Source organism: Aquarana catesbeiana, linkage group LG01 (genome assembly GCF_042186555.1).
Source record: "Aquarana catesbeiana isolate 2022-GZ linkage group LG01, ASM4218655v1, whole genome shotgun sequence".
NCBI classification, from domain to species: Eukaryota; Metazoa; Chordata; class Amphibia; order Anura; family Ranidae; genus Aquarana; species Aquarana catesbeiana.
Window position 1 is genome coordinate 910,758,296 of NC_133324.1, and position 21,066 is coordinate 910,779,361.

Below are 21,066 nucleotides of genomic sequence, written 5' to 3' on the forward strand. Positions count from 1 at the left end.
TACGGAAATAAACCTTTTTTAAAGGTCTGATCTTTCCCAATGCAGAGGTGGGATTGTATGGTGTATGGTGGTTTCCCGTCCATCAGCCGTCATTCCTCTTTCTTCCTCTGCCCCCATTTTGTTGTACATTCGGTTGTCGGATGTGTAAACGGCACTCATTGTGTCTGTTGTATACTCGGTGTACAAAGCCTTTATTGACTGTATTGTGCTCCATCGTCTTCCTTGCTTAGCAGAAATGCCGCGCCGGTGACTTTCCTCGACCCTGGAAGCTGGCGAACTGCAAAGAACGCTTACGCTTTTCCTTTGATTGCGGCCAGGACCGGCACGTTGTTTTTGTAGGGTCGGAGCGTGTGTGTGAATTGCGAGACACGGCATTTTTAATGTCCGCTTGCAACATCCGGCAAAGCCAGCTCGTGTGGATGTAAACCTCGGCTGCGTAGTGGAACGCAGCGTGTGCTGGCACTCATTCAGAGCGATCGTCAGGCAATTAACAAAGCAATCAAAGAACATCCCTGCTGCACATCAAACGTTCGCAAACACCGGGGGCTGCAGTAACGAGGCGCTTGGCGCCGTCATGAAACGAGAAATGGCAGTTCTGTGCGGCAGTTAAAGGAGACGCGTACACGGCCATGGTGATCATCTGCAGGGTCTTGGCAGGAAGATGCGGTATTAAAAAGCATGAAATGGGGATTTCAGTGCTTGCAGTTAGATGGCTGAAATCTTCCCACTCCATTAAATGTACGAACATCAATTACTGACCTTTGGACACATTTTACGGTTCTGCACACCGCTTTGCTGATCTCTACATCTTGTACACATGAGTCCATAGCAGACAATAGAGCTGCGTTCTGTTTAAAAAAAAAAAAAAAATTCACACTTGAGCTGAGCATCGTTAGCTGTTTTGCATTCCCTTTTTGTTTTGTTCGTATAGGCTTCTTTTTTTTTTTTTTTTTTTTTTTTTTTGCATATTTTCTGTAGGCATCTATGGCTCAAGCTTTACTTTTGCAAACAATTCACAAATTGTTTCTGGTCCTTTCTACAGTTAGTTTAGGCTTTTGTATGTCTTGTGCTTGCACAGCAGATGCGCACTCTGTTCTGGGACACGACACTCACCCGAATGGCTGTCAGATTGGGACCATCGACTGAGTTCGTGCAGCTGCTGTGTCCCAATAGGCATGACTGGGGCTGCCTGGCACGTGAATGCACAGAACACCTGTACAGGCAAGGACAGCCCTTAGCACGGGTCTACGTATAGATATGTCTTTGTGAATGAGGCCTCATGTCAAGAATCTCAACGTTCTGTAGGAGTCTACAAGAACTGGAACTTATTTGGCCAGATGGGTTTACAATTGGCCAAGCTGCCATAGATAACCTAGAAATGTCGAAGAGTGGTAGCTGAAGAAGACCGAGTGGTCCATTATGGGGCAGGATTCTCATGCACAACCTTGTGGCCTGGCAATGCCTTTTGGCCTTGATTCTGCCAGTGTGTTCAGCACCCATAGCCATTCCATTTCAGGAGACGAGGCAAGTACCTACAACCAGTGTCGGGACCCCAGGGCCAACATGCCAAACTGAAGATGTATGAGCATTATGTGTCATCCAACCCCCCCCCCCCCCCCAAAAAAAAAAAAAATTAAAAATTGAGCACTGATCTGCAAGCTTACTCCCCAAGTACAAGTTCCCCCTCCAAGTACAACTCTGCCTCCTGCTGAAACAAATCCTCTACCCCTCAAATTTCCCCTCTGTGTACACATCCTATCCCCTCTCTTAGCACAAATTCCCCCCGCCCCCCAATCACTCCTACCAGCACCATTCCCTGCCAAACCCCAACACCCCCCCCCCCCTCAACCAGATCACCTCAAGCCATGCCCCCTGCTCTTGTACAAATCCTCTATCCCCATTCTCGCCCCCCCCCCAACACAAATTCTACTTCACCTCTCCAAGCACAAATACCCCCCCTTGGTCTCCTCACAGTGCGCCCACCCCCCTTCCCTTGTATGATACCACAGTGCCCAGTTTAGCCACCCTTCCTGCCCGTCACTTGTCCCGACCGTGCTTACGGCTCTGGCACTTGGTTAAAGGAAACAATCACTTGGCCAGATTGGGAGGACATCCTTAAATTTTATGTAGTCACCTTTAGTTTGGGTTGGCTGATCTCTGTATAGAGCTACATGCCATCCAGTACAAAGTGAGATAAAAGCTGACCATACACCCTGCCCTATGATTGTAGACTTTACACTTTTTTTCTTTAGATCTACCAACAACTGTCATGAAAGGACTTGCCTAATTGGTTAAACTTGGACAGATTTTTAGGTTGGCCATTACAATACCTGGTTGTTGGTAATTTGTAGAGCTATTGTACATTTTGGATGGTAGCATTGATGGCAAACTTTAGATGTTTGCCAGTCTCCAATTTCGTGTGTTCACTTATATACAGTATCTCACAAAAGTGAGTACACCCTCACATTTCTGTAAATATTTTATTCTATCTTTTCATGTGACAACACTGAAGAAATTACTTTGCTACAATGTAAAGTAGTGAGTGTACAGCTTGTATAACAGTGTAAATTTGCTGTCCCCTCACAATAACAGACATTAATGTCTACCCACTGGCAACTAAAGTGAGTACACCCCTAAGTGAAAATGTTTAAATTGGGCCCAATTAGCCATTTTCCCTCCCGGTGTCATGTGACTCGGTGTTACAAGGTCTCGGGTATGAATGGGGAGCAAATGTGTTAAATTTGGTGTTGCTGCTCTCACTCTCATACTGGTCACTGGAAGCTCAACATGGCAAAGAACGAGGATCTGAAAAAAAGAATTGTTGCTCTACATAAAGATGGCCTAGGCTATAAGAAGATTGCCAAGACCCTGAAACTGAGCTGCAGCACGGTGGCCAAGACCATACAGCGATTTACTGGACAGGTTCCACTCAGAACAAGCCTCGCCATGGTCGACCAAAGAAGTTGAGTGCACGTGCTCAGCGTCATATCCAGAGGTTGTCTTTGGGAAAAAGATGTTGGAGTGGGGGGGGGGTTGGCTGGGGGGCTGCAGCTTGAGAGGAGGTTTTTCACCTTAATGCATTAAGGTGAAAAAACCCATGAGGGTTTATAACCCCTTTAATGTCTCCCCTGTGGGTCAGTGGGTACATTGACATCTCCTCTGAGGGCCAGAAGGTTTGTTGGTCTCCCTGTGATGGGGGGGGAGGTGGGCACGTTAGCGCCTCCTTTGAGGGCTTGAATAGCCTTCTTTCCTGCTATGCCACAGACTAGCTATTTCTGCTCCCACTTGACCAGGGAATCGTTGCCAAACCGTAAATTTGGTTTTATACCCAATATACTTTCATGGCTTCATCTTGGTGTTACGGAACAGATAATTCTGATTTTATGTTTGTATGTTCTTTTGAAAAAGTTGGAAAAAAAATATTAGGTTGCACCTAAGGTAGAAAGAGTTAGAAACCCCATCTTGTTTTGTTTGCTGTACGTGTCCACTCTGGAGATATCGCCCTCGTGGCTAAAATTCAAGCCATGACCAGCTTTAGACAGTACAGAACATTATCAGAACAGGTGACCCCTTGGAGGACATCCCCCTTGGCCTCTTGTTCTAGTGTCCTCCATAAAATTTTTGGATTTTCTGCTCTTGTGACACTGGTCACCATGGAAAATCGAGGGGTGACTCTCCCCAGCACAGACACATATGGCAATAAAAGTTAAGTCTAACCCTTATCCAAAATGCACATCGTAATTTTTTTTTTTTTGTATTGCTTAATTCCATACATGTGTTATACTGCTGACCCCACTCTTTCTGAAATTTATTTGGTTTCCATGGTGACGTTAAGCAGCAGGTTCTATTTGGAATCTTTACTTGTATAAACTTGAAATCCCTGAAAGCAGATCTAGGGCAAGGAGTGGTCTGTGCTTCTAAGACGTTGATTATGGTAGACCTTGATTATTGGGTAGGATCCTGTTGGAGTGATTGTGAAAGTCCTGCTGGAGTAGATGTTTCTCGGGAGGTGACGTTGCAGTGCTGAGTCAGTTGTCCTCTCTCTATGATAATATAGAGTAGATAGACCGACGTGGCTTCATGTCCTTGTCTAACCCTTCCTGGCATTTGTTCTACTGATGTGGAAGGCGTATTCTAAGAATCTATGTAACACCGATACTTTATCGTCTTTGATAGATAAAGTGCCTATTATAAGGGCTTGTCTTTAACGCTTTTATAGCAGCCCATATCGGGGTATTTTACCCTTTTGGACTCCTAGCTGTCACCCTTTTTTTTTTTTTTTTTTATTTTTATAAAAGGTCTATGATTGGTAGCAATGTCTTCGATATACTGTTCTTAGTATTGGCATTTTTCACTTTGATTTGGTTGTGATATCCACTTTAAAATGTTTGTTAATTTCATGATCTTTCATTTAGTACTACCATTTTAATGCTACCACCACTAAATGACAGACCAACCCCCCCCCCCCACCACCACCACCATCTGACTGGGGATCTTTCATTTTGCAGTGGTAGTACTATATGGTCTACATACCGCCTATTTGATCAATGTCTGGATCCTGGCCTGTTTACAAAACCGTAGCCATTTGTTGATCTATCATTTTAGTGGCAGCAGTACCACCACTGCAAAATGAAGGATCCCTGACCGCCTACTGTTTGTACACCAACCAGACGGGGATCTGTCATTTCATGGCAGTGGAACGATGGTCGTGCTACTAAAACTAAATGACTGAGTATGAAGTTCATATGTACAGTAGAGGATCATGACTATGGGGATCCTGGGTGATGATCGAATATAGTCATGATCCCCATGTTACCTATGGTCCCCTGCTGTTCATATGAATTTCATGATCTGTCATTTAGCCGCTTTACCACTGCCGCTAAATGATAGATCACCAGCTGGCTACTGTTTGTAAAGAGGCCAGGGATCCTGGGTGAAGTCAATGATCAAATATAGTCGTGATCCCTTGCTGTACATGTGGATTTCATGGTCTGTCATTTAGCCGCAGTAGCACTACCACCATTCTAACACTACTGCTACTAAGCCCTCGTTCACATTGAGCGCGGCTTTGAAATTGTGCAAGTTCAGATTTCAAAGCCTCGTTTCAGTCCAACCTCAGGGGAAACTGGAAAGGCATCTGTGCAGGTTCATGTACAGATGTCTATTGAAGTTGCCAAAAGTAGTGCAGGAACTACTTTTGTAGATCGGTGCGGGGCCACAAAGTCGCCGTCGCATCATTTGGAGCGGTGCCATTGCCGGCAATAGGCTGTGATTTGTCATGCGATTTTACCTGTCAAATTGCATAGCTATGCACGGGCTAAATGACCGATACCCATCTGGTTTGTTTACAAACAGCTGACTGGGGATCTTTCATTTTGGCAGTGGTAGTACTACTGCCTCTAATTGACAGATCACCAGCCAGCTAATGTTTGACCATTGATGTCGCCCAAGATCCCTGGCCTGTTGACAGACAAACAGTAGCCGGCTGGTGATTTAATGGCAGTAGTACTACACTGCAAAATGAAAGATCCCCCAACCGGCTGCTTGTTTGTAAAGAAACCAGACGAGGATCTGTCATTTAGTGGCAGTAGTGTTAGACAGTGGTAGTGCTACTGCTGCTGAATGACAGATCATGAAATGCATATGAACAGCAGGGGATCATGGGTAACACCATGGGGATCATGACTATATATTTGATCTTTGACGTCACCCAGGATTCCTATACCCATGATCCCCTGCTGTTCATATGCATTTCATTATCTGTCATTTAGCCACAGTAGCACTACCACCATTCTAACACTACTACCACTAAATGACAGGTGCCTGGTTTGTTTACAAACAGCAGCTGGCTAGGGATCTTTCATTTTGCAGTGGTAGTACTACTACCACTAACGCCAGCTAATGTTTGATCATTGAAGTTGCCCAGGATCCATGGCCTGTTTACGATGGTAGCCAGCTGGTGATCTGTCATTTAGTGGCAGAAGTATTACCACTGCAAAATGAAAGCACCCCAGCCAGATGCTGTTTGTAAACAAACCAGCGGGTTCTGTCATTTAGTGGCAGTAGTGTTGGAACAGTGGTAGTGCTACTGCAGCTAAATGACATCATGAGTCCAGGTTCACACTGACAGTGGAAATGAAATTGCGCAAGTTCATTCCCGCATGTCAGTCCTGACTTTGGGGGCGATTTCAGAGACATCTGTGCAGGTTGCTGCACAGATGTCAATGGAAATCGCACCTCAAAGTTGCCAAAAGTAGTACAGAAACTACTTTTTGTGGTTCCGGCTGCTGGAACGCAGGGGGAAGGGGCGGGTCTGGCCGGGGATGCCAGAAGCACTCGTTTATCAAAGACACAGGTCAGCTGCTGCGGCGCTCGTGATGGAGGAGGCAGAGTCTCCAGCAGTGATGGCGGATGAAGGTGCCCAGAATCCCGGCCAGGCCCAGGTAGAAGAGGTGCCTCCTTCCTTTCTTCACTGGGGCTTATTTGGTGGTTGTGTGATTTAAACCTGCAGCTGCCTGTTATAGGGGCACATCCTACTAGCAGCACAGCATGGATGGGAGACTCTTGGTCACTTTGGTTGCTTTGGGCACCCTTTCTCTCTGTCTTAAAGAAAGCCACTACCAAAACAGAACCACGTGAAGAAAATGCCCTTCATGCAAGAACCCACTAAGGGCCTCATGAGCCAAACTGCTTTGCAGATCTTGTATTGCGGGTCTAGTAAGGGAAGAGTCCACGCAGGAGTGTAAGGAGCTCTTTTCCGCAGTGAGAAAAGAATTGGCAGAGGCCCTAGGGACAGTAGGTTTCCTTATGAAGCAGGGCCAGAGTTCCAGCAAAGCACAAAGCTCTAGACCAATTGAAAGTGAGTCGGATGAAAATTGAATTGAAAAAAATTGATTGCGACCATCCTTGATAGAACAGCGATAAGAAGAATGCATTTCCGCAGATAAAGTGGTGCAGCAAAGGAAGAATTTTCATCCTTTTCTGCAAGCCCATAAAGAGAAAGATCAGACTCAAAGACCCTGGAACCCCCAGAGGGGGAGAAGTAGAGGGGTGCTTTTTAGACCCCCCTGAGCAAACCTCAAAAAAAGCAATGGCGACCACCTCCGGGCAGGCAGAAGGCTGCAAGCTTTTCTGCCAGGTTGGGGAAAGGCAACAAAGAGCCCATTTGTTATAAATCTAATCAGTCAAGGCTATCGACTAGACTTTTCAGACGCCCCCATGTTGCTTTTACTTTACAAACCTTCCAAAGGATCAGGAGAAAGCCCTGGCTATGAAAAGAACAAGGTAACAGTGCTCTCTGCAGGGACAACCCAATCCATACACTAGGTCCACTCACAGGTGCTGTGGCTCGATGTATCCTAACACACTCCAATGCAACAATAGTAAAAAGCCGGCAAGGATTACAGTCTTGCCAGTTCTTTTTACTATTAATGCCCTGACTATGACATCTTTTGAGAGAACTGATGCAACAGGGTGTTATTTCCCAAGTCCCAAAGGACCAGGAAGGGAGGGTTTTTTACTTCCACTTTTTTTTTTTTTTTTTTTTTTTTTTTTTTGGTCAAAAAGCCATCAGGGAAATTTCGTCTGATTCTGAACTTTAAGATTCTGAACCAATCTATAAATTACAAGAGGTTCCGGATGGAAACTATTTTCTCTGAAGAATGTACTCACGCCCAGCTGCTACATAGCATCCATCGACCTGAGGGATGCATATTTTCACATGCCAATTGAAGCTTTATCGCAGAAATTCCTGCGACTAGCAATCAATTTGGCGAAGGGGGGAGGATTTGATTTGGCACCTTCAATTCAGGGTGCTGCCTTTCCTCCTCTCCCAGAGTGTTCACGAAAGTGATGGCAGAGGCTCTGGAGTCCCTAAGACACTATGGAGAGCCCCTTCAGTCTTATCTGGACGATATACTATTTGCAGAATCACAAGATCAGGTTTTGGTCAACCTGCAAGTAACCCAGGGACATCTAAACAGCTTAGGTTGGCTTTTGAACCTTGTACCATCTCAGCGAGTAAGGTTCCTAGGATACAAAATAGATTTAATAGAACAAAGAATCTTAATGACACAAGAGAAGGTAGAAAAGATGCAGATAGCTCTGAGATCTCTTCAAACCAACAGAGGTTTCAGTGAGGGAAGCCATGTCGGTTCTAGGCCCATTGACAGCAGCAATCCCATTGGTGCAGTGGGCCAGGCTACCTGCTCAACGTCTGCAGTCAGAAATACTCCTGAATTGGACCCACCAGGAATTTCTGGAAAAGATCAAAATAGGAACAAGGACAAAAAGGTCACTTTGGTGGTGGAGAGACCAGAGGAACACCTCAAGGACTTTTCCGGTAACTCGGAGATTATGGGGGTGGGGTGATCACCTTGAGGAACAGACAACACAGAGTATGGTCCAAGCCAGAGGCAAGAAGGGCCTCGAATTGGAGAGAGTTAAAGGCTATCCATCTAAGCTTCCTAGTCTTTCAGCAGGCCCTAAGGGAACAGCACATCCAGGTGTTATTGGACAACATGACAGCGGTATTATACCTAACAAAGCAGGGGGGCACAAGGAGCAAGACCCTGATGGAACTAGCTCACCAAATCCTGATCTGGGCGGAAGACAATCTGGCCTCGCTGTCCGCAGTCCATCTGAAAGGCTTGGAAAACACCCTAGCAGACCTTCTCAGCAGAAGGGAAGCAGAATGGTCATTAACCAAGAGATATTCCAGACGATCACCGACAGTTGGGGTCTTCCTCAGGTGGACCTCTTTGCAAACCAAATAAATGCAAAAACATTGGCTTTCTTCTCTCTCCAGAGACATGATCAGTCACTCGGCGTTGGCTCCAAAATGGGACTTCCCCTTGTCTTTCGCTCCCCCCCATGTGCTTGAAGACCTGTTTTTCATATTCTCAGAAAAAAAAAGGCCAAGAAATCATAAATTCTGCCAGGATATATATATATATATATATATATATATATATATATATATATATATATATATATATATATATATATATATATATATATATATATATATATATATATATATATATATATATATTTTAATAATTTCTGTCAGTTTTAGGCATAGTACCTCTTGAACTCTCCCAGAATCCTCTGTGCTATTGTGTACAGACTTGCCCTTAAGACGCACAGAAACTGTGCCTGGTAATAGTTTGATCTTGAGGTGTTTGCTTTGTTTCGTAATGAGAATGATGTAATCCTAACCTTTCATTCACATTATGTACAAGTCCTGGGAGGGGTTGTGTAATCCGGGATGAATTTCGTGCAGTGAATCATTGCATTTAGGAGAATTTTGTTCATTGTTTTGATGTACAAAGAACAAGTTCCCAGTAGCAAAATTTCCATACCTTGTAAATCTGTAGGAAGGAACAGCTTAGGCAGAAGTTTTGTTTCTGAAGAATACTGTCACATTTCTAAAGGTATGCTCCAGTCATGGTGACAGGGACAGATTGGGAATGATTTTTTAAGGGCCCGTTTACACGATTTCTGAGATCTCTTCACACCACAAAACTTTGAGAATGGTTGCAATGTGTTGTGAAAAAAAAAAAGCAGACATTCACCAATGCATTGCCCCCTCGCTGCCCCTATACATCTCACACCAGAGCCAATGTTGTGCCCCTACACATCACACAGCAGCGCAGACCTGTGTTGGCATACAGGCTGGTGTGGACGAACCCAAAGGCCTAGTTTACACTTGCCCCAACTGTCCCCCTTAACCCAACACAGCAGCTAGGAAGGAGTACACATGTCATGGCCAAGATGCTTGGCTTCAAATTCATACCCCCTGTCTGGTTCAGCAGTGGTACTGACCCATTCGTGTGACCTGGAGCCACACCACAACCATGAACAATGTACACAATGTAAACTTACAGGGTTAAAGCCTGCCAGCCAGCTGTCAAGCTCCCTCCTGAAAAGCAAAAAGCTATTTTTTCCTAATCTTGTATCACATGGGGGGTGGTAAAAACAGGCATTTTATTGCCCATGACTGCTCACCTACAAGCAAACCTGGTGCTGCTCAGGTGTGTAAAAGCATTGCTGCAGCCAAATTGCTTTGCTTCACTGTGCAGCAATTTTAACTCTATATGCCACTTGCAAACTTGCCCATGTTAGTCAATAGGATGTGGTTACAGTGCAGTCATTGCCTCCTGAACACCTGCCTATTTGCTCAGGGGTTGGTATACGATGCTGCTAGTGTAATGAAGTCTTTAAACAGGATTTAAATCATGTGAGGTGGAGTTTGGCTCCATAACCTAATCTAGAGCAGAATTTGAGCAGAGTAATTTGTAGTTTATGCCAATATGATTGTAAATACAAGCAGAAAATTCCCACGCTCAACCGCACATTTGGAAAATACTTGCTGAGATTCAGTGCTCTGGCTGGGGGATCCCCACTCCCTTCAAGTCCAAAGCGGAATTTAAGCCAGCAACTCAATGACTCCTTGGTATTCTCCTTTAGCTACATCCTATGCACAGGATCAATGCTGATATGTTTCAGCTATTACAGCCTTACTCCTAGGCTACGGGTAAGGCTGTAATATGGAGCGCAACTTCCCCCTTTTAGGTAAAGTTCTGCTTTTTAAGGTCTCCATAGATGGGGGGTGCTGGAAATGTCGCAGATCGCCGCGCAGCAACGTTACCCAGGAGTGGGAGAGGGTACCTGGCAAAACCAGGTACCCACTCAAAGTGCCAAAAGTGGGGGGGTGCAAACAAGCAGAGCTTCCCCCTTCTGCGTGGAGCTCTGCTTTAACTAAAGTCAGCAAATACTCGCCTTCCCTTTGTGCTGTGCTGCTCACCTTCTTCCAGATGCTAGATCTTCAATCATGTTTGTTGGCTGATGGGAAATAATGCAACTCCTACACAGGTGCATGAAAGTTTATTCACTTCAGCACCCTAGGTAGGCCAAAGAGCTACACTGAGCTGAACAATCTAAGTTCTAGTTACGAATAACTGGCTGCAGAGTTCTGTGTTGCGTTCCCTTTTACTCGCTTCTGGGAATCTGTAGTTCTCTTATCGGAATAGATGGGGTCACTGTGCTCCATTCATCTCTGGCCGCTTATATTGGTTATATCCTTTACATGTCCATAATCAGATAGTGCAAGGGCTTCTAACAACGTTCCTAGTGCTACATGACAGAAGACAAAGGGGGACTGGAATGTGCTTCGGTGTCATAGAAATCAGACTCTACGAGACCAGCTGTTGTGACAACATTATTGCACGCCTGGGTAAAGTGACGGCTCCTCTTTAAGAATTTTCCCACATCCACCATTCAATTCCAGATCTGCCTTGATTGAATGTAATTGGTAATGCTGCAAGCAGTCCTTTTTTTGTAGATGATCACTCCTCAGCAATAGTATCCCTAAAGCAAGCGCTCACCTGCCCCTGCAGCACAATGAGTGTTCTTTTGATGATCCTGTTTCTAGCATGTTGTGACCTTGGAGCTGACAGTGTGCATTGGGGGGAGAAGGCCCACAAACTTCTCAAACTAAGATAAGTGGCTATGTTGGGCAGCTGCCGCATCCCCATGTATTTTCATTGCCTGCATGTAGCACCTGGAGGCTCAAGATGCATAAACACATGGCCCATTCATGGTCTTCGGGCCTCTACGTCCATGTGAATGAAGCCTTATGTGTTTTGAACACACCATTGTTGGCTTCATCTTAAGACCATGTTTCAGGGTACACCCATATTTAGGGTGTATCATAAATCCTGATCATGGTACCTCCATATTTAGGGAGTACCTTTTTTTTTTTTTTATTTTTTATTTTTTATCTTGATCGCATTCCCCTAACTGCCAAATTCAACCCCCCCCTCCCCCCACCTTTCTACCTGAAGTCTTTCTCCCTACAGCATTCTGTTTTCTTTTGAATTCTATGTACACGGCTATGAATTTAACCATTGAGTGATTCAACCATTTACATAGATCTGTGAATGGGAAGACTACATGGCAGGTGGACTTGCAGATCTTAATAGAGCGCAAGTGTGGTTATGTCATTGCACTTGCAGTCCATTGTTTACTTCCGCCAATCAAAGGTCAATACCTCCACACGGACCTGGGGCTGGGGGGCAGGAGCCTGTGCATTGCACCTGAGGTCCACTGATCCCAGTTGCAATGATTTGGAGTGGGAGTCTTCAAATTTTCCAAGCAAAGGGCCAGTTCACTGTTTAGATTTTAGGAGGGTCAGATTGTGTCCAGTGGTAGTAGAAAATGCCCCAACGTCGGTGGCAGTAAACCATGCCTGTGGTCAGTAGGATGAGGAATCGTGCCCCATGGCTGGTGTCAGTGGCAGGAATAGTGCCTCATGGGCCAGATAAAGACAAGCAAAGGGCAGCACTTTGGAGACCACTGTTCTAGAGGCTTTAATGCAAAAATATTAGTGGACTTTTTTTTTTTTTTTGCAGTAGGTGGAATGTGCATGATTTCAGGGATGTACGATGAGCGAGGACCTAAATATGCAGCATTCCCCGTCAAGGCACTTTATTTCTGTATTTCTTCAATGAGTCCAGCTTCCTAAAAGTGGAAGTGGTGATTCAATCTGCGTCATGTATTCTTGTTTGGTTTAGCAATGATGGCTCAGCAGTATGTTGTAATTTATTAACACTTAGTGTACAGATTATTATGACAGACATCCTTTTTTACAGGCATACCCAGTTTTACGTACACTCGCGAGTACAGAGACGTTGGTGTCTATGGAAAGCTTGACATGGCACTGCCATGCATCCGTTTTTGGTGTTGGCTAGCTTGCCTAGGTAATCAGTTATGCCTGTAAATGACTATTGCAATGCAGTACATGGGAAAAAAAGGTATTGCTTCACTTTAAGTACATGTTTGTTTTACATACATGCTCTGGTCCCATTGTTATACTGAAAAGTGGGGTATGCCTGTAATTGCAGCCTGAAATTAAAAACTTTAGGATTAGCCCCAGGCAATTGTGTTTGTATAAAAGCAACTTTTTGATCACAAGCGTTCCTCTAGTCAGAATGAATATAAATTTTTTTTTTTTTTTTTTTTCATTAAAATTGACTAGCAAATGCTTGAAATCCAGGTTTTTGTTTTGTGAAGTTGCCCTACACTAGCTAAAACTTTGGATTGGGTTACTGGTGCGGTGAAGTCCTGCTCAGTGATCCTCTAGCTGTTGTGCCGCTGCTAACAATTCCAGCCAACAGTTCTCCAGTCTGTAACAAAAAATGAACAGTCAACAGCTACAATTCCTATAGCTGCTGACTTTTAATAGGACACTTACCTTTCCATGGATCCAACGCCATCCTCTCCCAGGCTAGTTTTTCACTACCACTACCGACCGCATCTTAAGTGGGCACCTGGCTGGGACCTTTTGCCGCTTCACAGCTGGCTGCCCACTGCACTTTAGAGAATGGCCCTGCAGTCTTCTGGGACCTGTGATGTGTCCCAGAAAACGACGGGGGGGGGGGGTTTAGGGAGAGGAACTTCTGCCCGGATCAGAAGTGGGAACGGGCACCTTTCAAAAAATGACGTGCCAAATTAGGTAGAGGACAACTTAAACCGGAACTTCCCATTTTGGGTGAAGCTCTGCTTTAAAAAGTGTAATTCCACTTTTGTTGAAAGAGAAAATAATCAATCCCCTCTGGGTGATCAATGTACATTGCAAGAGATTCATAGTCACCTTGACAATTGCATGAATTTTGTCACAAGTTGTGCCATTTCTCACACAATCTGGAGAACGATTTCTAATGAGCGTCTACCACTATGTGAATTGCAGGGAAGGTCTCTACGCTTCGGTGGTTGTCTGATATGTAAAGCCTTGAATCCAGCCCCCTTTATCATAGCTCAGCCTGTTCTCAGAAAATATTTTACTGCAGTGTTCTTGGCCCGTCCCCACATTTCGTGTGCCCCATTATTGCAGTTCAAGTACACACATCTCTTCCTCTCCAGGATTCCGAGAACCCCCATCTTCGCTACTTCATCTGAATCGTACCAAGTCTTTCTGCTTCCTAAACCCTCTGATTACAGGGGGCCGTCAGGGTGGGTTAATAAGAGCCTTTGCTTCTCTGTATGTAGAACAAGGGCGCAAAGGCTCCTTTCACAACAAAATTAATTTGTTTTCCTTCTGCGAAACCCTGTGCCTGCTCCTTTCTTCCTCCCGTCGCTGTACTTGACATCCTCTGCCAAGTAGGCTGTGTTTATTTCTGGAGCACCGGCAGTTTTATGCTGCTTTTTACAGTCTGATAACAAAGTAAACTGTTGCGGGAAACATGATTTTGTGGAAAGAGCTCTGGCAAGCTTTCCTATTTTAAAATTCTAAAGCTGTGAATATACTTTTTCTTACCAGAAAATAAGATTTGATTGAATCCTTGGACCATGCAAGGGATAAGCGCTGCATCTCAAAGCACTCAAAGGACAAGTTGCATCTTTTGTGTGTATGTGGTGGAGGTCTCGTGCTCTTCATATAGACTGTAATAGAATTGTGTTATGTCCAGTGGTGGGCCATGTTGGAGGTATAGTGTTCTATGTATAGAGTATAATAGAATTGTGTTATGATCATGTCCAGTGGTTGGTTATGTTGGAGGTGTAGTGATCTATGTATGGACCGTAATAGAATTGTATTACCATGTCCAGTGGTTCGTCATGTTGATGTAGAGCTCTACGAATAGACTGTAGTAGAATTATATTATGGCCATGTTTGAGGTGTAGTGATCTATGTATGGACCGTAATAGAATTGTATTACCATGTCCAGTGGTTCGTCATGTTTATGTAGAGCTCTACGAATAGACTGTAGTAGAATTGTATTATGGCCATGGCCATGTCCAGTGGTGGGCCATGTTGGAGGTATTGTTCTACAGTATGTATAGAGTGTAATAGAATTGTGTTATGGTCCTGTTGGGAGGTGTAGTGCTCTATATATGGACTGTAATAGAACTGTATTACCATGCTCAGTGGTTGGTCATGTTGGAGATGTAGAGCTCTAAGAATAGACGCTAGTAGAATTCTATTATGATCCCGTCCAATGGTTGGTCATGTTGGAGATGTAGTGTTCTATGTATAGACTGTAATAGTTGGTTACATTGAGACCATGTCCAGTAGTCTGGATATGTTTTGCGGGGGTGCTGTGTACTATGTGTTGATTTATAATGAATTTATATTATGATTATGTCTAGTAGTCTGTCATGTGGGAGGAGTGTTGTACTCCATATAGACTGTATATTAAAACAATGTCCAGTAGTCAGACTATGCTGGGGGTCATGTCTAGTACTTGGTCATGTTGGGGTGCAGTGTTCAAAGTATAGAATGTAATAGCATTGTATTATGATCATGCCCAAAGGTTGCTTGTCATGTCTGGGTGTATTATTCAATGTAGAGTGTTTAATATTTTATCTGGGTCATGTTGGCGTGAATGTATAGTGTAATAACATATTGTGATCTCGACCCAGTGTTTGGCCATGTTGACTGTATAATGTAATAAAGTATAGAATGGAATACAGCATGCATGGTGCTTTTTATAACCATGTCCTGTTGGTCGCTTTCCATGTTGGGATGTAATATTTCATGTGTAAAATATATCACAATTGTAAAATGATCGGGTCATATTGGAGTGAAATGTGGTGGGTATAGAGCAGGGATATGCAATTAGTGGACCTCCAGCTGTTGCAAAACTACAAGTCCCATCATGCTTCTGCCTCTGGGTGTCATGCTTGTGGCTGTCAGTCTTGCAATGCCTCATGGGACTTGTAGTTCTGCAACAGCTGGAGGTCCGCTAATTGCTTATCCCTGGTATGGAGTATAATAAATTCAGAATTGTGATCTTGACTAGGGGTTGAGCCAAACAGTGTTTTGAGGTATAGTTTTCTATGTATAAAATGTAATAGTGTTGTATTACGAATATGTCCAGGTGAGTTTGGGTGTTGTGTTCTAGGTACAGAGCATAATGGGTCATCACATCTCCAATACTACTTGACCACAGTAAATGAACAGATTATGACCCTTCTTTCCTATCCTGTCTACGTGTTCTCTTATAAGTTGAGATAGATTTGTCACTTACTGTACAGTATGTGTATTAGTTCTGGATCTCCTGTAGATTAGAATTGTAACCCAGTGTGTAGGTATGTAACTGAGATTCTCTGCTTTTATTAACCATATCCATAATTGGTTTAATTGGTTCCCCTTTGCTGAATAAATGTTACTGTATGCACCAGTTATATCTTATGTGATTGGCGGCTCAATTTCAATAATGGTGGCCTTCAACCACCTCAGGAATGCAATCCATTCTTTGAAAGCACTTTTCTACACTGGTGCACTATAAATAACCTAGTTAGCGATGCACTTAAGTCTTGGTGTACGCATGTTGGCTGGTTAGGTTAGTCATTCAGGTTTTGGACATTCGCCCAGAATATTACATGCAATTTTACTATTCCTCAGAAGCTTGCTTATTCTACTGTCCTCGTTAATGTGCTGGCATCTGATGAACCTCAGTCTCCTTTTTAGTCATTTGAGAAGTTTGATTAATTTGATATGTTTCTATTTTATCAATGAAATTTCTTGAACTTGTTATGACTGAATAAGAAATATCTTTTACAGCAGAGGGGTATTGAATTAAAAATCAGAGGTCCAGTAAAATTTCCTTCTAGCACAGGTCCGAATTGCATGTTTGTGTAATGACTCAGGTCCTTCACATCATAGCCACCCTCCACTTATGACAGTCCCGTTCTTATATCAGTGTTCGCAGGCCCCCGCAACTCTGCCCCTTTATTCACGTCTCAGCTCTGCCCCTTCACATTGCAGCCCCCCACAGCTCTGCCCCTTTATTCATAATGCAGCTCTGCTCCCCCCATTCACATTGAAGCCCCCAGCAACTGTGCCTCTCTTCTCTCGAACAGGATCCACAGCCACTTTGAATGGAAATCTGGAGCTTTCCAGACTGAACTAGCAGGTGACTGGTTGCTGGGACCGCCCTTCATCCTAGCAATCAACCACCTGTTGGTTCACTTGAAAAGTTAATGCCTGAAGCTCCTGCTTTCCATCCAAAGCAACCGTGCCTCCTGCCCTGTGTCTAGAGCTGTCCTGCCTCCCGCTCTTCACTGTGCTATGATGATCGCAGCAGCTGAGGTGAAGAACTGGCTCCTAAATGGCAGCACTGTGGTGGTCCAGATGGGACAGTGACTCGGTTTAGATTAAGACTGCGGTCCTCCATTTATTGATGCCTGTTTTACAGTATGTAACAATGTTTTGAAACCCCAGGTTCAGTTCTCCCTTTTTTTTTTTTTTTTTCTCCAACAGGTCAACTAAAAAGAGAGCTTGGACGGCATGCAAAGTTGTGAAATATCTTCAGACAGCACTGATGATCCTCTTAGTAGTGGCCCACGGAGAAACCGACAACCGCGAATAGTAATTATTGGGGCAGGGCTTGCAGGCCTGTCTGCTGCAAAATATCTCCTTGAAAGAGGATTCACGGATGTCACCATCCTTGAGGCATCTGATCGGATAGGAGGCAGAGTACAAAGTCTAAAACTTGGTGAGTGTTTGTACCTTATTCCAAATTCTCCACTCTTTTGAGTGTTTGTATTCAACATGCAAGCAGCATAGAACAAGAGCTTACAATGCACTTAATTAGCACTTTCAGAAATTGTCTGTGTCCACGTTTTTTGTAATGATGCAATTCATTTTTTATGGGCGATGCGGTTTGAGTTAGTTTGGGTCACATTTCCATATAATATATATATTTTTTTTTTTTTGGTAGACCACGCTACATTTGAACTGGGAGCTACTTGGATCCATGGGTCAAATGGCAACCCCATCTATCATCTAGCAGAAGACAATGGCCTGTTGGAGGAAACCACCGATGGAGAGAGAAGTGTTGGTCGCATCAGCCTTTACTCCAAGAATGGAGTGGCTCACTACCTCACCGGCAGTGGCCAGAGGATCCCGAAAGATTTGGTTGAAGAATTCAGTGATCTTTATAACGAGGTGAGTTATAGAGCTGATTTGTTAAAATGAGTGAGTTTTCAACTGTGGTTGTGAGGCAAAACATTCAAAAAGTCACTGGTCCCAGAATTGTTTAAATGCACAGCTATAGTATTCAAGGAAATCCGATTCACGTGGCTGTTGTACCACCTTATGGTGTCTGTTTTTACCTTAACAAGCTCCCTCGCCTTCCTAACCTATTGCTTGAGACACCGGAAACTGAACTTCCAGGTACCTGACAAAGCTAGGACAACCTCTTCCACCCCCAATGCAGATCTAATTTGGATTTTGAGGAAGTTTTAGTTTTTGGTTTCCGTTTGAGCATAGTAAAGATAGGAGTTGATGTGGTACTCAAACCCCCCCATGTTGGTTTTCCTTTTCTTACCTTCCTGCACAGTAGAGCTGCACAATTAATAGTCAAGAATCATTATCGTGATTAATCGTCAAGAATCAGTATCGCAATCTTGACTAAAGTGTTTCACAATTCTTTCTATGCAAAGAATTCTCTCTGCTCTTCTGAAGCCACAGCCCTCAAAAGAAAGGAAGAGAAAAACCAGGCAGTCTGCCAAGAAACAAAACATTCTATATCACTTGAACTTAGAAACATTGTAACAATTTGTCAATGGTATAGACTTCCTGTGTAAGTGAAAAAAGTTTAACCACTTAAACACTAAACCTTTTTCTGACATTTGTTGGTTTCAAGTTAAAATCTATTTTTTTTTTTTTTTTTTTTGCTAGAAAATTACTTAGAACCCCAAACATATATATTTTTTTAGTAGACACCCTAGAGAATAAAATGGTGGTTGTTGCAATATTTTATGTCACACTCTATTTGCGCAGCGGTCCTTCAAATGCAATTTTTTTTTTTTTTAGAAAAATCTAACCAGTAAAGTTGGCCTTTTTTTTTTTTTTTTTTTTTTTTTTTTTTTTTGTGTATTATGTGAAAGATTTTATGTCACGAGAATCGTGATCTTTTTATTCTAAGCAAAAAAATCGTGATGCTCGTTTTGGCCAGAATCGTGCAGCTCTACTGCAGAGCAAATCCAGGATCGTCCTGCTACAATCTGCTGTTTTGGATGACATACACTAGGTCCTGCTCTAGAGGTGCACCGACTAGAAATTTTGGTACTGAAACAAAACGAAAATGCAGGCTGCACTTGGCCAAAAACCAAAAATTTAATCTTAATGAATTTCAATGAACGTGAATTTATTGTCTGACATTATTGGCACCTTTTTTTTAGCACAAGAAAAGCTCAAGCAAAATGCATCCCTTTAAATTCTATGTATGTCTTAAAGAGGAAGTAAACCTTGATGGGTTTTATTCCCTCTTTGTTTCCCTACAAAGGTAAAGCATAATGGGCTACTATGCATCGCATAGTAGCCCATTATGTGTCACTTACCTGATACAGGAGCCTGCACCCCTCTTCCTTCCGGGGCTGCGAACTCTGGCTGTTACTGGCCGGAGTTGCGTGACGTCACTCATGCACGGGAGCCGCCAGTCACGGCATGACCCCAGCTAGAAACAGCACAGCGTGCCCTTTCTAAAGTGCAAAAAACAAGGAAAAGGGGCGCCACTGAGTATATATCAAGTACATTTATTAATAAAGAACAATATCCACTCACATGTCGGACTGAAGTGTAGAATTCAGATACATCTCACACAGGAGGAAGAGTGGAGGACTACAGGTGGCAGCAAGTCCGGATTACTAACATCACATCTGATAAGATAGAGATGAGCTGCAGTAGGCCAACATGGTAGTCCAAAGGCACACCACACAGAGGATAGCAGGGGAGCCGTCAGATGGTGTGGGTCCCAGGAGGAGGGAGATGGGGGCGTCCAGAGCCGTTCTGCACCTGTGTAGTGGTATGCAGCAAAACCTCGTCCAGCGTCCGTAATGGAAAATGGATACGGCCGTATGTTCGGAGCTGAAGCGAGGCTTCGAATGCAAACAGTGGCGCTGAGCTGTGACGTCACTCTAGTGCCATGCGTTTCCGAGTCAGCTCGCTACCGATGGAAGAGATAGCGGCACTCCTTTGTCAAGCATGGGAGAGTGACACTGGGCAGTAACATTATAGTCAGTGGGTGGGGCCAGAGGAAGGACTATTAGACACACATAAGTAAAAAGACTTGCACTCTGATGGACAAAACACTATAAAACATTATAGAAAATAGGATGGAAAATTTAGACGAGCCAATCTAAATGCATTATTCAATAAATAGATAAAAACTTCAGATATATCATAAAATGGCAAAGTAAGCTCTGCCAGTCCTCTTCCACCATCCCCGCTCACATTCACAATCTCTGCTGCAGAAACCAAAGCACTAGACTCCTTGATTCATACCACCGATATCGTCATCAAATCGGCTGATAAAGGAGGGGCTGTAGTCTTTCAAGATAAAGACTACTATATCGCAGAGGCTCATAGATTGCTTTCTGATAAGACCACGTACATGAAATTGTCTAAGGACCCTACCAACGAATTTGCCCTTGAGGCCAGTCACGTGGTTCAATCTGCCCTTACCAGTGGAGTCATTACCAAAATGGAAGCTTCATTTTTTTTTTTTTTTTTCTCAAACTTTTATCAGGTACCTTATTTTTATCATTTGCCAAAAGTCCATAAAAATCTCGCATCCCCTCCTGGCAGGCCTATCGTGGCTGCAGTGGACAGTGTAACCACTGGTCTTAGCCAATATATCGATTTTGCATACTGCTACACAGGTGCAGACCGGCTCTGACGCCCCCATCTCCCTCCTCCTGGAACCCACACCATCTCTGACGGCTCCCCTGCTATCCTCTGTGTGGTGTGCCTTTGGACTACTATGTTGGCCTACTGCAGCTCATCTCTAGCTTATCAGATGTGATGTTGGTAATCTGGACTTGCTGCCACCTGTAGTCCTCCGCTCTTCCTCCTGTGTGAGATGTATCTGAATTCTACACTTCAGTCCTACATGTGAGTGGATAGTGTTCTTTCTTAATAAATTTACTTGATAGATACTCAGTGGCTCCCCTTTTTTTTTTCCTTTTTTTTTTTTTTTTATTTTTTTTTTTATCGCCAAAATGCCAATAACACCATTTCCGGCCGCCAAAAATTTCAGTGCATTTCCACCCCGCACTATA

The 21,066-nt window shown here is 43.7% G+C and overlaps 1 protein-coding gene across 1 annotated transcript in view; it reads left to right on the forward strand.

The window, feature by feature from the left end:
- SMOX (spermine oxidase) overlaps window positions 1-21,066 on the forward strand; it is a 65,770-nt gene that overhangs the window by 1,550 nt on the left and 43,154 nt on the right. Inside the window, exons 2-3 of the mRNA XM_073611008.1 lie at window positions 17,264-17,498; window positions 17,724-17,950. Coding sequence (XP_073467109.1) covers window positions 17,291-17,498; window positions 17,724-17,950 — 435 coding nt within the window. The 5' untranslated portion in view covers window positions 17,264-17,290. The remainder of the gene's footprint in view (window positions 1-17,263; window positions 17,499-17,723; window positions 17,951-21,066) is intronic.